This window comes from Podarcis raffonei, chromosome 10 (genome assembly GCF_027172205.1).
Source record: "Podarcis raffonei isolate rPodRaf1 chromosome 10, rPodRaf1.pri, whole genome shotgun sequence".
Classification (NCBI taxonomy): Eukaryota; Metazoa; Chordata; class Lepidosauria; order Squamata; family Lacertidae; genus Podarcis; species Podarcis raffonei.
Window position 1 is genome coordinate 31,176,915 of NC_070611.1, and position 18,731 is coordinate 31,195,645.

Consider the following 18,731-nt stretch of genomic DNA (forward strand, 5'->3'; position numbering starts at 1 on the left):
TCAGATATTTTCTTAATCTTTTTAACCTCTTCCTTTCAATAACATCTTCACTTGGCTGCTTAGCGTGTTTCCCAGAAGCTAGATGTGCATATTTTAGTTTAATTCTTTGAATGAAGCAAAGTCATTTACTATTAGTATGTGGCTTCCAGGCTTGTCCCATCAGGTTTCCATCACTCACTTGTTATATAAGAGAAAGCTAAAGTTACAACTATATTGGCCCATTTAGCAAATGGTGAAGAATGCTTTTATGCCCATTATGTACACTCTTTTTCTCTTTCATGACATTTTTCAGGGAGGGGGGAAGCAGATAAAATTCAGATAGGTCAGAATACCAGAATTTTAGTGTGTTTTTCTTTGCAAGGCTGAGTGATTTGAGGATGATACATCTTGACATGTGAGTTCCGGAAATGTATGGAGTGATTGTAATGTGAGCAAGGCTGGCTTATGCAAGGAATTTTTCATGGATGTATATCTCCGGTTGTATAAGGTGACTGCACTTAGCTGTTATTAGTTATCAGTTGTGTGATATATTTGAACATCCTTGAGTTTGAGATGATCATGCTACAGGTAACAATATTTCCAGATGTACTTTTAACCCTCTGTTGAAAGTGCCGATAGAAAAATTTGCTGTATCAATCTGGTTTGGGGCTCAAATATACCCCAAGAAAGCCATAAAAATAAAATAACTGAGGGAAGATATTAAGCATGCTACCATATGCAAGAATGATAGTATGCCTTTGCTGAAAAATGTCATTTTCCAGCAAAACAAAAGAGGGAAAAATAATTGGGTCAACTGTATCTCACCTACAAGAACAGGGTGTGATCCCATGGGTTATCAAAAACATATTATAGCCTTAACATACATATAACATAACAGTTACATAAGTATAACTGCAATAATCATGACTTGCAAATTACTTGTAAGAAAAATAACAAAGCTCACAGACCTTGCAACCAACCATACTGTTCAAGTCACTAACACACAATTACCACACTTCACAACTGCATGAGTAGGAGATACAAAATAGGTTGAATGAAGCACGTCATTGCAGCCATTTTCTGTCACGGAGATGATATCCTGACTGATGGTCTACTGGTGATCAGTTGTTTTATTCTGTTCAGAAGCCTGGAGGCCACTAATATATAACCCAGTGCAAATGCTGGCAATTAGCTGATTGTCCAGGCTTGCAGAGCGCTATAGATCATTGTGATGTCAGGTGACTGACGGTTGTGTGGCCCGCCCACCTGTCAAACCTGACCTGTTTGGGAGATAAGGGTCCCTTCTGCCGGCCAGCTAGACCCACTTTCACACCCCTGTTTCACACAGATCATTTTGTGCAAAGTAAAAGGTAGCCTTTCCCCCTACTCCCATTCCAATACTTGGATGAAAGGCTGCTTTTGACTCTTAAAGAGCAGGCAGACTTTGTTATCTCTGATCTTAAAATGTCTCTCCTACTGGTTTTTGTTTTTTTACAAGCAAAGGAATTTTATCTCCTGATCAAATTAGGAGATAAAGCTTTAGGTGCTGGCAGGCCACTTCCTGCAGCTTGCTGGGCCATATCCAGCTGCCCCTGGACTGAAACCTTCCATGTTGTACATACCTGCATTCTCAGTAGATATTTGCAGGAAAAATCTAAGTCATCTGGGGCCAGAGAGCTTTAGGGAACAACTTCTCCCATATAAATCCTTCGTACAATAAGATCATATGATGGGGCCCTAGTCAGAATTCACCAAAAGTTTGGGCCTGATGTATACATACATGTGGGACACGGGTGGCGCTGTGGGTTAAACCGCAGAGCCTAGGACTTGCCGATCAGAAGGTTGGCGGTTCGAATCCCCGTGACGGGGTGAGCTCCTGTTGCTCAGTCCCTGCTCCTGCCAACCTAGCAGTTCGAAAGCACATCAAAGTGCAAGTAGATAAATAGGTACCGCTCTGGCAGGAAGGTAAACGGTGTTTCCGTGAGCTGCTCTGGTTCACCAGAAGTGGCTTAGTTATGCTGGCCACATGACCCAGAAGTTGTACGCCAGCTCCCTCGGCCAATAAAGCGAGATGAGTGCCGCAACCCCAGAGTCAGCCACGAATGGACCTAATGGTCAGGGGTCCCTTTACCTTTATATATACATGCAGCGAAATATAGTGGTTCACGCTGCAAGGTGATTCATTGGGCTGCGTTGTTTCAGATGGTAGATAGAAGTTCACATTTCTTTTCAGAGCTCCTCTATATTAAAGAATCCTCTCAAGTAGAAAGCTAGCATGGCAATCAAAATATTAGGCTATAATCTTTCTCCCTCATGAGCTATTCTTCAATTGTAGGGAGTTTCCTATGTGGAACAGCATCAAGGGGTGTATCTGCCGCCTTGGTATATGCCATTCTTCCACTGCAAATCTAGACTTAGCCACAGGTAGTGGTAATAAGGATCAGAGTATCCTTGTGGTGGCGGCTTCATCCCTGAGCAATTCCCTCTGAAAAAAGAAAACAGTGAAAGCTGTGTTGTTTGGGGTGGCTTACTATATCAGGAGTACTGTATTTTGTGCATGCGGCTGCTACATGTTCTATTTGTTTTTAATTGATACCCTATCTTTTATGTGTATATGTGTGCGTATTTAAACAGTTTAAGTTATTTTATATGTCTTTGATGGATCTGCTTTCAGAACAAAAGGCAGGTTTTTAAGGTTGGTTTTTTTAAAAAATCCATGTGGAATTTTCATTCTCCTGTTTACACTTTTTTACAGATTCCTCTTTGAGTAGCCTCTTATAAGAGACTAATATTACTTGAATCAGATACAAACTGAAATGTTTGAATCTGGGAATGGTATTACATACAAGTCTAGTGTTAATTTCTTATTTTTCATGGTTAATGTTAAAAAAAATCAGCTGAACCAAAAGCAGTTAAAACAACTTCAGTTGCAACAGATAATGTTCCGTTTCTTGAAGCTGCAGTTTAGTGGTGATCTATCTTTAAAAACCTACATTGGCCTGGATAAATTGATTTTCTTTCCCTATCAGCAGGTGGAGACAGGAACATAGACAATGCACATCAGTCTTTTTATAGCATGCGTGCTAGCTTTCGTTTAAAAATGTAGGCAGTTGCCACCAGATGGAAGCAGCTCCATGCTAGCTATTTTGAGATTTTTCTAAAGCTTCCAGATTATGCTACATAAATTGCTCCTTTACCTAAATTCTGCTAAGCCCTTCATGTGAATACAAGTTGTTTATTTGAACAAGTCCATCATGGGAATGGGTAACCAGCATTGTATGTGATAACTCACTTTTGGAATCCCTTCTCTGAAGTGATACTGGGGCCATTACTACATAACTCTGTAGAAACTCTTCTGTACATTTTCATTTTCTTCACTCCTTCAGGGTAAGAACAGAAAAATGGATAAGATTTTTAAAAGCTTGATGATGTTTCATGTTTGACAATGGAAAAGAAACTGGGGAAAGAAATGTTCCTCCTCGCTTTGACCTCTAGAAGTAATCCAACTGCCGTAGATAAAGTTATACAATCTTCTTTAATAATTAGTGCAGAAAATTTATCCATTATTTTTTACACTATTATCATGTGAAGTGGCTTTTTCTTAGTCCCCTCATGATAGCCACCTTCTGTATTGCAAGTAGCAATGACTCATTTTCTTAATTTTTAATTAATGTGGTTGACTTCCATAATCAATCTTGACTACAGATGTCATCATCTACTATTCTCCCTTGTTAATTTTTGGGAACCACATTTGCTGAACTGTTAAACAAAAAGAGACAACACTAGGGTTGCCATACGACAGGAATTTCCTGGACATAGCCAGTATTTGGTCGTGTCCAGGCAGAAATCACTTAAATGTCTGGGAAAATACAGGCGCATGGCCACTTTAACCTTTTGAAATACAGTGGTACCTCGGGTTAAGAACTTAATTCATTCTGGAGGTCCGTTCTTAACTTGAAACTGTTCTTAACCTGAGTTACCACTTTAGCTAATGGCGCCTACCACTGCCGCCGCGCGATTTCTGTTCTCCTGAAGCAAAGTTCTTAACCCAAGGTACTATTTCTGGGTTAGCGGAGTCTGTAACCTGAAGCGTCTGTAACCCAAGGTACCACTGTATGACAACCATTAATTGTTGGTTAATTGTTATTAAGGGTGTTGGTGGTAGTATGATTAGCAGGCAACATTGTCCATTGTATAGACACTCACTACTTTTGTTTCTTTATCATCTATCATCACCACACTTAAGAATTCATTGGGCTAACTATTCTTACTCAGTTTGCATGTTTTTGTCTCTGATGCTTAGAATTCAATTTGAGATTGCAAAGGTGTGCACATATGCTTGAAATGATTCCCATGGAACTCACTGGGACTGCCTTCTGAATAAAAATGTAATGGGCCACTTGGCCTAGGACCCAGCTAACACAGAGTATACCCCAAACTCAGCCCCTTCCCCTTTCCCCCTAGCTACCACCAGACAAGGAGTCAAATATTTCCACAAGGCTTCCCCTTATCAACTGGTTTCCAAATATCCCTGTGATTTCTCTAAGTAGCGAGTTCTATAGCTTCTACATGTTATATATCCCTGTTACATGAGGAGTACAAAGAGAAAAGTAGCTGCTTCTTTAAAATTGCACAGGGTTCTCTGGGACAAAAGGCACTGGAAATCAAGATTGTCTCTGCTAAATTAGAGGACAGTTGGAGAGTAAAGAAAACAGCATTTTGAGAAGCTATATTTTTTGAGTTAGATGGGTTTCAAGTGATGAATCCATGTATTCTAAATGCTTTCCCTTTGAATCAGTATGGCTAAGAAGTGCTTGACTTTGGCTACTGCATACACCTAGTGGCTGTGCCGTGTGATGGCAACATGCAAAAGAATCTAAGGTTGCATTTATGTGAATGAGAAATTTACTTACAAAATTAGGTTTGTCATTGATTTGATTTAAATGATAGGATTTCATGTTTCACATGTGTTGTGTTGATAGGGTAGTGTAGACTAAGACTTAAATATCTGCAGAGGGTCCTATAGATGGTGTTTTAATATGGACAATATTAACTATAGAAGCTGCTGCAGTTTTATAGCATCCTGGAGCTAGTGAGTAATTCATTAAAAAAAAATAAACATGGGCAGCGTGACAGGTTTTGTTTTGTTTTTCAGTTGAACTGCTTTTTGGGATAGTAACAAAACTATTATTCAACACTGAATGTTTTTGGATTGAGGTTACCAGGTCACCAGTAAATTTTTAAAAACTATTTCATACATTTTTGAATGGCACTTCAAAATTACAGCTTAGGGTTATACTTCTACACAGTGCCATTGGGATCCTTTGATATTTATGACCTACAACTGACTTATATTTTAAGTTCTATTTTCAAAAATCTTCCCTGTGATTTAAAGTAACACAAGAGATAAAACAGAAGGGGACGAGGTGAATATAATGCTTTCGCAGAAATGAAGCGGGTTCACCCTAAGCTGTAAAGTATGTAATTAATGGTAGAAACTTCACTGGCAAGATACAGTGGTACCTCAGGTTAAGTACTTAATTCGTTCTGGAGGTCTGTTCTTAACCTGAAACTTGTTCTTAACCTGAAGCACCACTTTAGCTAATGGGCCATCGGAGCACAATTTCTGTTCTCATCCTGAAGCAAAGTTCTTAACCTGAGGTAATATTTCTGGATTAGTGGAGTCTGTAACCCGAAGCGTATGTAACATGAAGCATATGTAACCCGAGGTACCACTGTATTCCCTCCCAACAACAGGATTAGTGCATTTGTATAATAAATAGAAGTTAATATATTGGGGTGAACATAATTTTACTGTCACCAGTTCTGATACATTTTGAAGACTGGCAGATGCTGGTAGAGTTTATTAAATATATTATAATTGTGATAGTATTGTACGTATTGATGTGTTTAATCTCTGAAAAGAATCAGAGGATATTTTCATTCCTCAAGGGTGTCTAAATTGCTCTTGTCAATCTCACTTTTCTGAGCAAACCACATGTAAAATCTTGCATTTTTAAGTCCCTTTTAAAACAAGTGTTATCCTACCGAGAACTGAGCCAAAGAAATGAATCCTGACAAACTATTTTTGTTAGATCTCTTAGCACATTCATCAGAAAGGGAAGTGAAGAAAGAAATATAATCCCTACAGTTTTTATTTCCTTATTATTGAAAGGAGAGAGAGAGAGAAATGGGATTTCCTCATAAAGTTTGAGATTCAGAAATGTAGCTAAAATTTATGCAGGTTGTCCCCACTGCCCACAAGTACAATTCCCAATTTTGCCTCCTTGTGCTGCTTCCAATGTTGTCAATTCATCTCCAGACATAAACTACCTTCATGTTCTTAGTCTGAAACCTCTCAAGGCAATTACTTTGCAGCATATTTTCCAGTGGTAGCCATTGACAGTGCTGTTGCTGGAGAGATTAAGAACCTTGTTAGATCAGAGCAAAGGCGTCTAGCCCACCATCCTATTTCCTGCAGTGATCAACCAAATACCTTTGAGGAGCCAGCAAAGAGGACAGGGACTGATGGATCACCTTTTTCTGTTTTATGCCAGACAGTTCCATCCCATTTTGTTGCTGGTTGATTTTTTTAAAAGCTATACAAAAAAGTCATGAACTTATGAAGGTCTTTGAGGATCCCATGGAGGAGGCAACAGTTATGTGCTCTCACTTGTGTTAGGTCATATTTACTTCATGACTTGTTCCACTTATCCAGCACGCTTCTTCAGCAAACCACGAGTCATCTCACAGATGAGCAGGCAAGCAAGCCATGGTTTGTTTCTCCCAAAAGCTTATTTTGTTTTCTAGCTACTCTTCTTGACTTGTGTTTTTGTAGCCTGACAAACAGTTGTGGCCAGGTGGTAAAACAAACCATTGTTAAGCAAGGCTGTTGGGTTTGGACATAATGCCAAACCATAGTTTTTAAAAAAGCTATGGTTCATAAGACAACAACAAACATCATGGTTTGTTGCCATAAAACAAACATTGATTAACCTGCTGGACTGAGTTTGCATATTAGTGCTTTCCTCACTAAATGTACTGGAAAATAGATTCACAATGAGACAGATTACATTTATATGGTCAATATGGATTCACTATTCTATATTTCCAAGCTGTAATGCAGTCCATGCCTTGAAAGAGCAGTTGCCTTACTGACAAAGAAACTGAATAAGAAATAGAAAATGAAATAATTTTTTTTGCAGTGGAGTATTTTCTGATAGTTCAGTATATTTTTTCAGCTGATTTCATGTTCATAATGTGGATGGGGTAATATATGTATATTCCTTTATGCCTTTGCAGGGGACAAAAGTAAGAGGCTACAAGTAAGGGGAATGAGCAATTGATTATCAGTATCAGAACTGGAAAGAAACTCATCCATCTTCTAGTTCTTTTGAACAATATAACTTTTCCCATAAGACAGAGATTGCTCCAGTCTTTTCATTTCAGCCTTTGAAGTTTGCCTCTTGTTGTGTGGTGAAGGATGTTCTCTTTGAGGATTTCTTCAGCACTGAACTAGTCTTCCTCCCCAAATGATAAAGGCATTCTTCTTCCAAAGTGCTGTTGTCAGTTTATAGCAATAAAGTACTGGTCCAAACCAGAAGCAATTATTAGGGATACTTTATCCTCCTGGAAGATGTGAATGTTTGTGGAAGATTATGTTCTCTGGCTCCTTTCCATTGGCTTGGCAGGAATAAAGGAATCTTTAGAGTTTATGTTTCAAGATGTTTTGTGTTGTCCAGTCATTTTGGTCTGCATCTTCTTCAGAGAGCCCAGATGACCCTGCTCTTCTCATTCTGATGTAATTGGTAGATACTCTTAGGCTATGATCCTAAATAATTAGTTTTACGCAGCTGGGTAAGAATGAGGCACAGTCCTTCCATTAGTTTCTACACATGGGCTATATTGACGCCCCAGTGAGATTTTTTGGTCTTATAACACTCTGCATGGAAGTGGCTGGAAGATATGAAACTTAATTTAGTGTGTTTCTTTATTCAAGTTTTTTTTTATGAGTCCTTTTAAAATACACTCTCTCAGTTTTTCATCTTGTTTTAACTTGCTTTCAATTACATCTGAAACAGATTGTATTCAACCTATGTTGAGATCTTTTGATGACTTTTGCACCATTTTGCTTTAAAATATTTTTTAAAATTAAGCACATCTGCAAAATACTTGTCTCTGAAAGCAGCCCCTCCCCTTTGTCTTTTGTATGGCATAATTTCATGAAGTCATTAGCGGCATGTCTTTCAGGAAATAGTGGAGACTGGATAAGAGAGTTTGATTAACATTTTTCTAAAGTAATATGATTGCAGGCTCTGAGTGTATACCGTATTTTTCGACCCATTGGACGCTCCGTCCCATAGGACGCACCTGATTTTTTTGGGGGGGGGGAAATAAAGGAAAATTTCCCCCCCTTTATTTCCCCCCCCAAACCAGGTCGGGGAACAGCGGGATGGCGGCGCTGCGCCTCCCCGCTGTCCCCCGAGCTTGTGGGGCTGGCCGATGTCTGCCCAGCGCGCGGGGCGCTCTGCTTCAGGGCATCTCGCGCGCCGGGCGGCAGGCTGCTATCCGCAGCGTGGGGAGCCCCGCGGGAACTCCCGCGGGCTCCCCAGGCTTGCTGATAGCTTCCTGAAGCCTGGAGAGCGAGAGGGGTCGGTGCGCACCGACCCCTCTCGCTCTCCAAGCTTCATCAGCGAAAGCCTGTATTCGCCCCATAGGACGCACACAGATTTCCCCTTCATTTTTGGAGGGGGAAAAGTGTGTCCTATAGGGTGAAAAATACGGTGTATATATATATATATATATATATATATATATATATATATATATGAATGATTGGATTATATCTTTTTTTTAAAAAGTCATCTCATTTTCCCAAGGCCTTCTACTTCCTCAATGGAATTCCTCTTCCCACTCCTCTCCTTGTGTGCCCCCTAGCCCCTCAATCTTCAGAAGGAGAAGCCCAAAATCGATTGAGGGAGCATGGGGGGAGGAGAGAGAGAGAAAGATCCATTGAGCAAGCAAAAGTCCTTGTGTGAATAGGACAACCTTGCTGGATACAAACCCTAAAGGCTGATCCACACATCCTCTTTCCCCCTGCCCAGAAAGCACAGGCCCATGTGGTTTTCCGCTTGTCCCATGCTTTCTAGGCACAGGTCTGAGCAGTTTTCAGTCCCGTTCCCCCCCACTGCTTTCCCCTGGAAAAGCTGCTCTTTAGTGCTGATTCAGAGCAAACGTCAATTTATGGAAAACCCAATTGACATTTGCTCCAATTCAGCGGTAAATAGTGTTTTTTTCCCTGGGGAAAGTGGGAGGACAAGCAGAAGTCTGGCTGATCCTTCAGTCTTTGCTGCCTTGACAGCAATCAACTACTTTAGAAAACAAGGAACTTTGCTGACTTATCACTCTGCGTGGAAGTACCAGTTGGAAACTGCACTGGATCAATTCTTCATCTGGTTCATTGGACCTCGAATGAACTTTACATCCTGAGACTATTTGGAAATAGTAGGTCTTTGCTTAGTACAACTATGATCTGCTCAAATTTAATTTGTTCTCCTCAGTGTTCTTATTGACAAGGAGTTGCTTTTATAGTAGGGATGGGAAAACAGTAGCTCTTCGTGTCTTGTTGAACTCCAATTCCCATCAGGACCAGGCAGCATGACCAATAGCCAGGGATGATAAGAACTGTAATCCAACAACATCTGGAAGGCAGAAGGTCCCCAGTCCTGTTTCAAAGCATTAACCTTAGCATGACACAATAGCAGTAGGTGGAGATGGTTGTAGAGATTCTCTGATACAAGATCCAAGTGTTCCTACTTTCTGGGGTAAAGCTGGTTTTACACATTTTAATACCAGAAAGAAAATGTCAGAATGGCTCATCCACTGCTTTTAAAAGTGGAAGAGGTCTTTAAACAAACAAACACACACACACACACACACACACACACACACACACCAAGGAAAATTAGGCCCTTCTGTAATTTGCTTGCAACTTATTAATTTAGCTCCATGATAAAGGGACCTGTTAACTTCCTATTTTAGGTTTACGCTTGTCAAGAAATTCAAAATTTCTTGAATTTGGGGAATGTTCTACTGCAGCCTTCCCCAACTTCCAGATGTTTTGGACTATATTTCCCACTGTCCCATACTACTTTCCAGATTTGGAGAAAACTGTTCTATTGGACAGAGTGTATTAGCACACGTTGTAGATTTGCACATTTTCAGGTTGCATAGGATTCTGTAGGCAAAAAAGAAGAGTATATTTGCAACTTGGAAACTTGCTGCTTTACCTTGCCAGCCAACGGACATTATCATCTAGAGCTTGTTAGATCACTGACAATCCTATTTGTGATTGAAACTTTCAAAATCCTATCTGATGCAGAAATTATCACAGGTTGTTGCTGCTATTGTTCATCCTTTTGTTTTTTTCCAGGTTGGCCTTCATTCTATGATGTGATGGCTTCTGACAGAATTACATTCACTGATGACTACTCCTACGGGATGCACAGGGTTGAGACAAGCTGCAGTCAGGTCAGTTCAGACACAAAGAGGTCATTCTCATGTTAAAAGGTTGCCGAAACCGTAGTGTGTGTAGTTTCTTTACATCTGAAGTTCTGCAAAATTCTTAGTTGCCAAAAAGACTCATTAGGGTTGCATGATGAGCCACAGGCATGACAGCTGGTGGATAAAAACGAAAGTCAAAGTGCTAATGAGAATCTGTATTGTTATCTAGGTTAAGCATTATTTAACAGAGCATGTATAAATGACATCAGAGGGCTGTAGCCTACAGAAATGGTCTTCCAGGAAGACATCTCTTCAGAGTTCACCTCTGAACTCTGTTCTCTTAAGCCTAAATGCAGATAGTCTAGACGAACATTGAATTGACTCTATATCTGCCGATTGCATCACAGAGCATTTGCTGAGGATCACTAGTGACAATGGTCAGGGTATCTTTCCGGCCACCTCTACGTCCCATCTGCCCAGATAAGCAAGTGAATAATAATACCAGACACTTGTCAGTTTCCCATTATCTTTCTCATTCTGACTCCTTTCATTCTTTGTCATCACCAGCCTTCTGTGGCCTTAATGGCTCAGTTCTAACTAACTTATCAGGGGAGAAGGGTTGTTGACCTGGCAGTTAGTGGAGGAAACGCTTGGCTAACTTGCAGCTAGTTTCTTCCACCGAGAATGCACCAGTTTTAATCAGAACTTAAAGTCTGATCTCCTGCTTTGTTTGCTTTAGACCAACTGGGAATCTGGAAGAAAATTGGTATAAATGAGCTCTCTGAATAAGCAAGGGGCCAACATATTGTGTGGCCACTTTCAATTACTCTTTCCAGGAGGGTTTTTTTTGGGAAGAACTTTCAGTCTGCTGCAAAACAGTGTTCAATAGGTTAGTGCCCAGCTATATCTAGATTGAAATGTTATCTGAGATCAAAGCCATAGTTGTATTTGTATTCTGTGGTATACTGCACTTAAACAGGTAAACTTTTAATCATACAGTGGTACCTCAGGTTAAGTACTTAATTCGTTCTGGAGGTCTGTTCTTAACCTGAAGCACCACTTTAGCTAATGGGCTGCCGCTGTACGATTTCTGTTCTCATTCTGAAGCAAAGTTCTTAACCTGAGGTAATATTTCTTGGTTAGCGGAGTATGTAACCTGAAGCGTGTGTAACCTGAAGCGTATGTAATCTGAGGTACCACTGTATTTGTATTAATGTCACTTTATAATTAGATGTTTGCCTGTTTCTGGGATTTGTATTTTGCCTTTCACTGCAAACAAGTCCCGAGGCAGCTCACAATAATATCAAGTAGTAAATGATACTAAAACTTTTTTTACTTTTAACAACAAAAAGCCCTTTAGTGATAAGCATATATTTATTGACGATCTCTGGAATTTCTGGTGCTGGTCTGCATTTGCCATTTTTATTTTATTCTCTGTTTCTGGTTTTATGCTGTGTAACATTTTATGGTTCTGTTATATTATTTGCATATATGGCTTGCAGCTTTTATTGTAAGCCACCCAGAGAACTTTTTTTTTATGGAGGAGGGGGGCTTGAAATACAACAAATAAGTAAATAAATAAAATACAGTATTAACAACCGGTGAATAAAAGCAGCATACCAGTATACCAGTATATGTGGCTTGTGTCCTCCCCATAGTCATTACCACACCATACAATGCATCCATTATTCAGTCATTTATTCCCATATCCATGAGTCTACAATATGAATCATACATCCAGCTGCAAAATGCTATTGTTTTATTACAAATCAGAATTGCATTGGGAGTTTACTTGGTTAAAGCGGAGAGCAAAATCCTTTTATTTTATTTTTTCCCCTTTTAGGGGTGGGGGGCCAGAATCCAGCAGATGAAAGATTTAAGTACGCTTCCCATAAACATTCTAACACCTGTTTTGCTCCTGTGCGAAAATCTTCCTTTGGAATGTCATTGATTTAGGATACAAATAAGTGCTTTGGAAGAAAATTGCCTCCCTATAAAACAAAAGCATCCTAAATATTGTCTGTGAAACAGCTTTCATGGTTTTGTTAGAAATACATCACTGTGGAAATATGAGAAAAGTCAAATATTTGTGACAAGAAAATGTTAATTGCAGGTGCACTTAGGGAGTAATATTAAATTGTTTGCACATTCTTCCTTCCTTTCCTATTCAAGGGCTATTTCCCTTGGAGACCTCTGCAGCTATTACATTGTACCTGTAGAAGCCAATAACACTGTTTAATCACAAAAAAATGGGTTGCACATTGATGTGCTGTGACGAAATCACTGGCAACCATCTGCACAGATCTTTCTTTATCTCATAGTAATGGGATTATTGTGTGTATAGTCAGGAACTCTGAGAGTTGAAATACTCAGTTCTCAGCTGGCAGACAGCTAATTTCCATGTCCAAACCGGCATGTACAGTAGACAACGTGGTTTGAGAACTGAATTCAGAATATGGCACAGTAGTCATATGCTTGTCTTACCAAACCACTGTTCAGCTCCTGTCTGGCAGCTTAGCAGTGGCACAGTAAGTGTGGGACAACTTGCACACTACACACTCATTGAGATATTCACACAAATACATGTGCAGAATTCTCTGCAGTTCCAGATCCACTCAGCCCATGTCTACAGCATGCCACTAGGGTTGTATGAGTTGAGCAGTGACACAATTATCGCTCCTGCCATCAGTCCAGTTTGCAATCTCTCTATTTTCCTGCTTATGGTAAAGGCTGAAATTTTTGCAAACTCTCAGTATGGTAGTCAACTAAGGTTTACTCAGGGTAAAGGTAAAGGGACCCCTGACCATTGGGTCCAGTCGTGACCGACTCTGGGGTTGCACCGCTCATCTCGCTTTATTGGCCGAGGGAGCCGGCGTACAGCTTCCGGGTCATGTGGCCAGCATGACTAAGCCGCTTCTGGCAAACCAGAGCAGCGCACAGAAACGCCATTTACCTTCCCGCCAGATCGGTACCTATTTATCTATTTGCACTTTGACGTGCTTTCGAACTGCAAGGTTGGCAGGAGCAGGGACAGAGCAACAGAAGCTCACCCTGTTGCGGGGATTCGAACCGCCGACTTTCTGATCGGCAAGTCCTAGGCTCTGTGGTTTAACCCACAGCGCCACCCGCGTCCCCTTTACTCAAGGTAGACCTATTGAAATGACAGAACATGGCTAACTTAACTCCATTAATAGCATTGGGTCTGCTCTGAGTAAAACTTAGTTGAATAGCACTCTGCAGCCCATTTTACAAGAATTATCCACCACCATGGTGCAGACCTAAAGTTGTAGCTGCTTGGAGAGCTGTAATGTATGAGCCCACTGCCCCATCCACACAGTTTCTCTTGAACATAGTGGTGCATTGGTGTATGTATATGCGTGTAGTGTAGTGTAGTGTAGTGTAGTGTAGTGTAGTGTAGTGTAGTGTAGTATCCTGTGTTCCATGATCACCCCTGGGAAGCTGCATGTTCTGGTCCTCCCTCCATGCAGCTGTGACTACAAGACCTCTCTTTGCATACGAGATTTTAGCAAGTATGAACTGAGCCTTCAGCGGAATTCCAGTGTGAAAATTCTTTTTTGTGTGGGCTACAAACGCAATTGATATAAGACTGACCAATACGATGAGGCATCACATTTCCGGGTTGATCAAGCTGATCAAGTTGAAGCGGGCTGATGCAAAGAGTTATTTGGAAAAACTTATTCTTTTAAGAGGGAAAGCTAAATTGGTCAGGCATCCAATTGCTGCTTAACTTCTTTCACATTGGAGTGTCAGAAGAAAATTATGGTCATTAACTTTCTGCAAGGAAATGTAGGTGTAGTAGAGTGAAACCACACTTCATACATGTGTAATTGTCTGCCATTTCAGAAATTCCCTTCTGTTGTGATTCTTGCTTTGTTTCTTTATTCCTGATTGATCACTTGTTTGCCCTGGAATCATCCTGTGGTATCTTCAGTATTTTAAGTTTGCTTCACAGTGTCATGTTACTGGAGTTCAAAGGCCCTGGAGGGAAAATGACTCGGATAACAACACCTGGGAACTCTCTTCTAAGAATTTGCTTACAGATGTACAAGGTGTTTCCCCCCAACATGAGTCACAGAAGCATTAATAAGTATTTGTAACCTGAAAGTTACATGTTTGATTAGACAAATTCTTTTTGCCTAGCATGTGTACATAATTCTTTGGATTCTTCTTTCATGACCTGAGCTGACATCAAAAGCTGTTAAAATGTTTTTGCTACAAGGAAAAGATAAAGCCCGTGCAAACTTGCTCCTTTCTGGCCTTGTAGGCTCACTCTTGCTCCCGCCTTTTATTTCAGTTGCCAGTCTTTTTTAAAAAAATGTTTAAACAATTTTATTATGAAGAATTCAAATCATTAAACACATTTGCATGCATACACGCACACACCCTTCAATATTGTGTGAATTCAATTAAAATTAAACACATAATTCAGTATGTTCAGTCTTAAACACCAATCATCAAAATCTTTCTACCTTTGATTTTTTTAAAGATTATGACCAATACTGATGCATTTACTTGAACAAAATGGGCAGACCACCTCAGTTTTATCTGAATTGAGCTTCAGATTGTTGGCTCTCATCCAATCCATTACCGAGGCAAAACAATGGTCCAGCACATCCACTGCCTCATCTGCAGATGTAAAGGAGAAGCAGAGCTGTGTGTCATCAGCATATTGTGGACAATGTACTCCAAAATGCTGAATGACCCCACTCAGCAGTTTCATGCAGATGTCAACTTGGTTGGCCTAATAAAGGTATTGCTATAATAAATATTTTGGATTTTTCCCCCAAGAGTGTTTAATCAGAATATGTTGTTCAGGCCTCAACCTGCCTTTTGGCATGTTCAGGTTTTGATACCACAACTTAGCATTGGTACATCACATGCTTTGGTGACCCTAAGCCTGCGTGATAAGCACATTCTCTTTTCAGATGTTGGCATCAAACTGTACATGTCTGAAGACCATTTGTAGAAACCAAACTTCTCTTGGATGACAGCTTATATTTTCACATTACTAGCAACTGGAAAAAAGGCAATGGTTGACCCTCAAATGCTTTACCTCCTGATTAAATTTAAACTTCAAAACGAAGCCCGTATCTGTGACTCTCAAAGAGAAGCCCATATACTATTACAGGTTGTTGTAAGTGTTTTCATTATGCTTATTGATACTTACTAATGAATACAAATTATGCTCTTCTATTTCAGTGTGGTGCTCACCTTGGACATATTTTTGACGATGGGCCTCGTCCATCTGGCAAACGATACTGCATAAATTCAGCTTCATTGTCTTTTGAGTCTGCAGACAAGAATCATGCTGAAGAAGGAAGCATGAGCGCGACTTCTGCCCAACCAGACAAGACAGAGCTGTAGAAGGAAGATGGTTTCTCACAAAGCTTATTTTCCTAGATGACTCTTAAAGAATGTTATTCTAAATTGCCTTCTACCTTATATGTTAAAAAAAAAAACACCACGGAACCTTTTAGGGATATTCTGCACTATCAGTTTTTTTGTGTATCAAAATGAGGCCTTGTGTGTGCCAATGTATTTTTGTTATATAATCACACTAAAATAATTGTCAACTTACATGCAGTGGGGAACCTCATAACAAAAGGGTATTTAGCACTATGGGTTATTAATCTCCACTTAGTGCTTTGTTAAAATAGGTTTGAATAATATCCCTCCTTCTTTCTGAGGGAGCAGGCTGTAGTTCATTCATTGCAGAACTGTACTGTATATACAGCAGTCTCCTAATATCTCATTACTTCAGTGATTTTGCTCTGATTTACATGACATGTGTACTCGACCATCTTTCCATTTGACACATCACCCAACCTCCATTATGGAAGTGTGTGTTAGTTAAAGAGCGGTGGGTCATATCCAGCCCATCCTTTTGCTGTGATAGGGCCAGCTGGAGTGGATAGCAGGCCTTTGCCCCTGAGTCTGTTCCTCCAAGTTGCGATGAGTATTTAAATGAATGTGGATGGAAACCTGTTTGTTTTAACCAGTAGCAACCAGCACTTTTACCGGCCTGGTCTATCAGCCAGAAGTAGGTGAAAGCAAATAGTAGGTCACTTGTTTTACTATGCCCCTAATGAGGGTCCTGCAAAAACAAAACATCAACGAGCCAAAGAGGATTCACAGTGTAGCATGGACTAGTTGTTTTGTGGGTCGCGCCTTGGAGCATGCAGTAATGTTGCTAATTACTGCTCCGCTTTCAGGTTTTGTCCTGGGAAAGTGAATACCTCATTGAAGAGGTACAAACTTCCCTACAATTCCCCCTTACAATGTTTGGACAGGCATTAGAAGGGATGCAGTTCCCTTTCTTTCAAGCAGTTTCAATGTGCAATTATAAGCACCAAGTGGCTGTGCCTTCTCATGTGCAAATTTACAGCAGTGTGCTGCTTGAAGAACAACCTTACTATTTTCCAGCTTGTATGTGTGCTCAGTCTTATTTTCTGAGCGCATGTATGTACAGGAAATGCACAAAGCCGACAACCAAAACATTAAGAAATGCAGCAAGAAGTAGACATGTCCACGAAGACGGAAGAGTTTTAAATGGAAACTTGTCCCAAGGCCTTTAGTGAGATCAGATTAGACGTTTTTAAGCCTTCTAAGGATATGACCATCTACTTTGTGCTGAAACTTCCTTTTTTACACTGCAAGAAAACTCTATAGGTAGTGTGCGTGCATATATATATATATGGTTGAAGCAGAGAATAGCTGCATTTTCTAAACTCGATACAAGTACTGTACTGTTTAAGATAATTTTGTTGTAGAATATTCAATTTCAATATCAATAGATACTACCTGACATATCTAACACCGAAGCCCTGTACAATAGGTTGAAATTGCAACCTTTATAGCCTTATAGCTCAAAAGCGAGAGAAAAAACTTGTTTGCTAATATAATTGAAGAATAGACAGATGTAGAACTTCAGAATGCAACCGTATGCATAAGAGAACAATTACTCCTGTTAGCCTCACTGTTCATGTATGCAATTATGTACTTTCCAGTTTGTGCAGTCCTTCCTTTACAATGGCAGAGAATTTTCTATGCTTCATGTCATTCTTTTGCTTATTTCCCTCTCCCAAAGGGCTGTTCTTATTCCTTGCCTTTGTTGGAAGAGAAGTGAGTTTTCTCCTATCACATTTTCTGCCATAAATCTCTAATATGCAACATTTGTAAAAATGTGGAGCCTACATGCATTTTGTTTTTCAGATCTCTGCTGTAGTTAAGGGTTATCGAGTTTCAGCATATTTCTGTCTTGCATTAAAGAAATATATTACTAAAACTTCAATGAGCAATAATGCCAGCTGTCCATCGGTAGATTTATATTTGCAGGATATGGAATGCAATGAACTGAATCAATATGGCTAGGTGTATGTGATCTGTAAGAGTGGAACACTGTTAGCAGAAGAAAGCCATTGTTCTTTCTCTGTACGGAACACTGGGCAACATTTTTCACTATTAAGGCTAGTAGGGGATATAAGTATGACTGGTATTGCAGAACTCAAATGCAGGTCATCTTGTTTATGTCCTTGGCAGAGGATCTCAGAAGGTGAGCACAATAAATAAGCAGGGAGCCCATTGCTTGGACTTCATTCTTTGTATTGTATGGGTGCGTGCAACTACTGAATGCAAATTATATAAGAACAGAGAACTGTATTTTATAGTATCCAATCTATATTATATAGAGATTTGCAGAGCTTAATATATAAATATCAAAAGATACTTGGAAAAAAGAGAAATATAAAAGTATTTTATTCATTTTGAAAAAAATCGAACTTTTCCTCAGAATTATGGTTTGCTTTTGAGACAATAGTGTTGGATTTTTCAACGAAGGGTATCTTTTAATATATTTCTTGTACGCTGGGTATATAATAAAGTTAATTTATAAATAAATGCCTCTGTTTTTAATGGTTATGATATTGTGCCTGCAGCTGCATTGTGCCCCAGCCCTTTTCCTCACCTGTCAGTAGTGGTGACACATCAACATTTGAGCTCCAGCATCCTTTCCAAGATGAATAGGTGGAGCAAAGGGATAAAGCACACCCAAATTCCCTGCATGTGGTTATGACCCTGGGAAAATATTTTCAAGGATTCAGATATAACTTAGGGGAGGGAGCACTGACAGAAGTACTCAGCCTCCACCTTAGCAAAAAGACAGAAAGAAAAAGATCTTAGCTTTTTGTGTATGTTATTGTGTTCTTTGGGTCTGTTCCATAAAGATAGCG

General features: G+C 39.8%; 1 protein-coding gene across 5 annotated transcripts in view; it reads left to right on the forward strand.

Annotated features, from left to right (window-relative positions):
• The window catches only part of MSRB3 (methionine sulfoxide reductase B3), a 58,646-nt gene extending 40,247 nt beyond the window's left edge, over window positions 1-18,399 (forward strand). For all 5 annotated transcript variants that reach the window (XM_053404723.1, XM_053404727.1, XM_053404725.1 and 2 more), the window contains 2 exons: window positions 10,412-10,509; window positions 15,703-18,399. In XM_053404723.1, coding sequence (XP_053260698.1) covers window positions 10,412-10,509; window positions 15,703-15,867 — 263 coding nt within the window. In that variant the 3' untranslated portion in view covers window positions 15,868-18,399. The remainder of the gene's footprint in view (window positions 1-10,411; window positions 10,510-15,702) is intronic.
• Window positions 18,400-18,731: the final 332 nt, after the last annotated feature.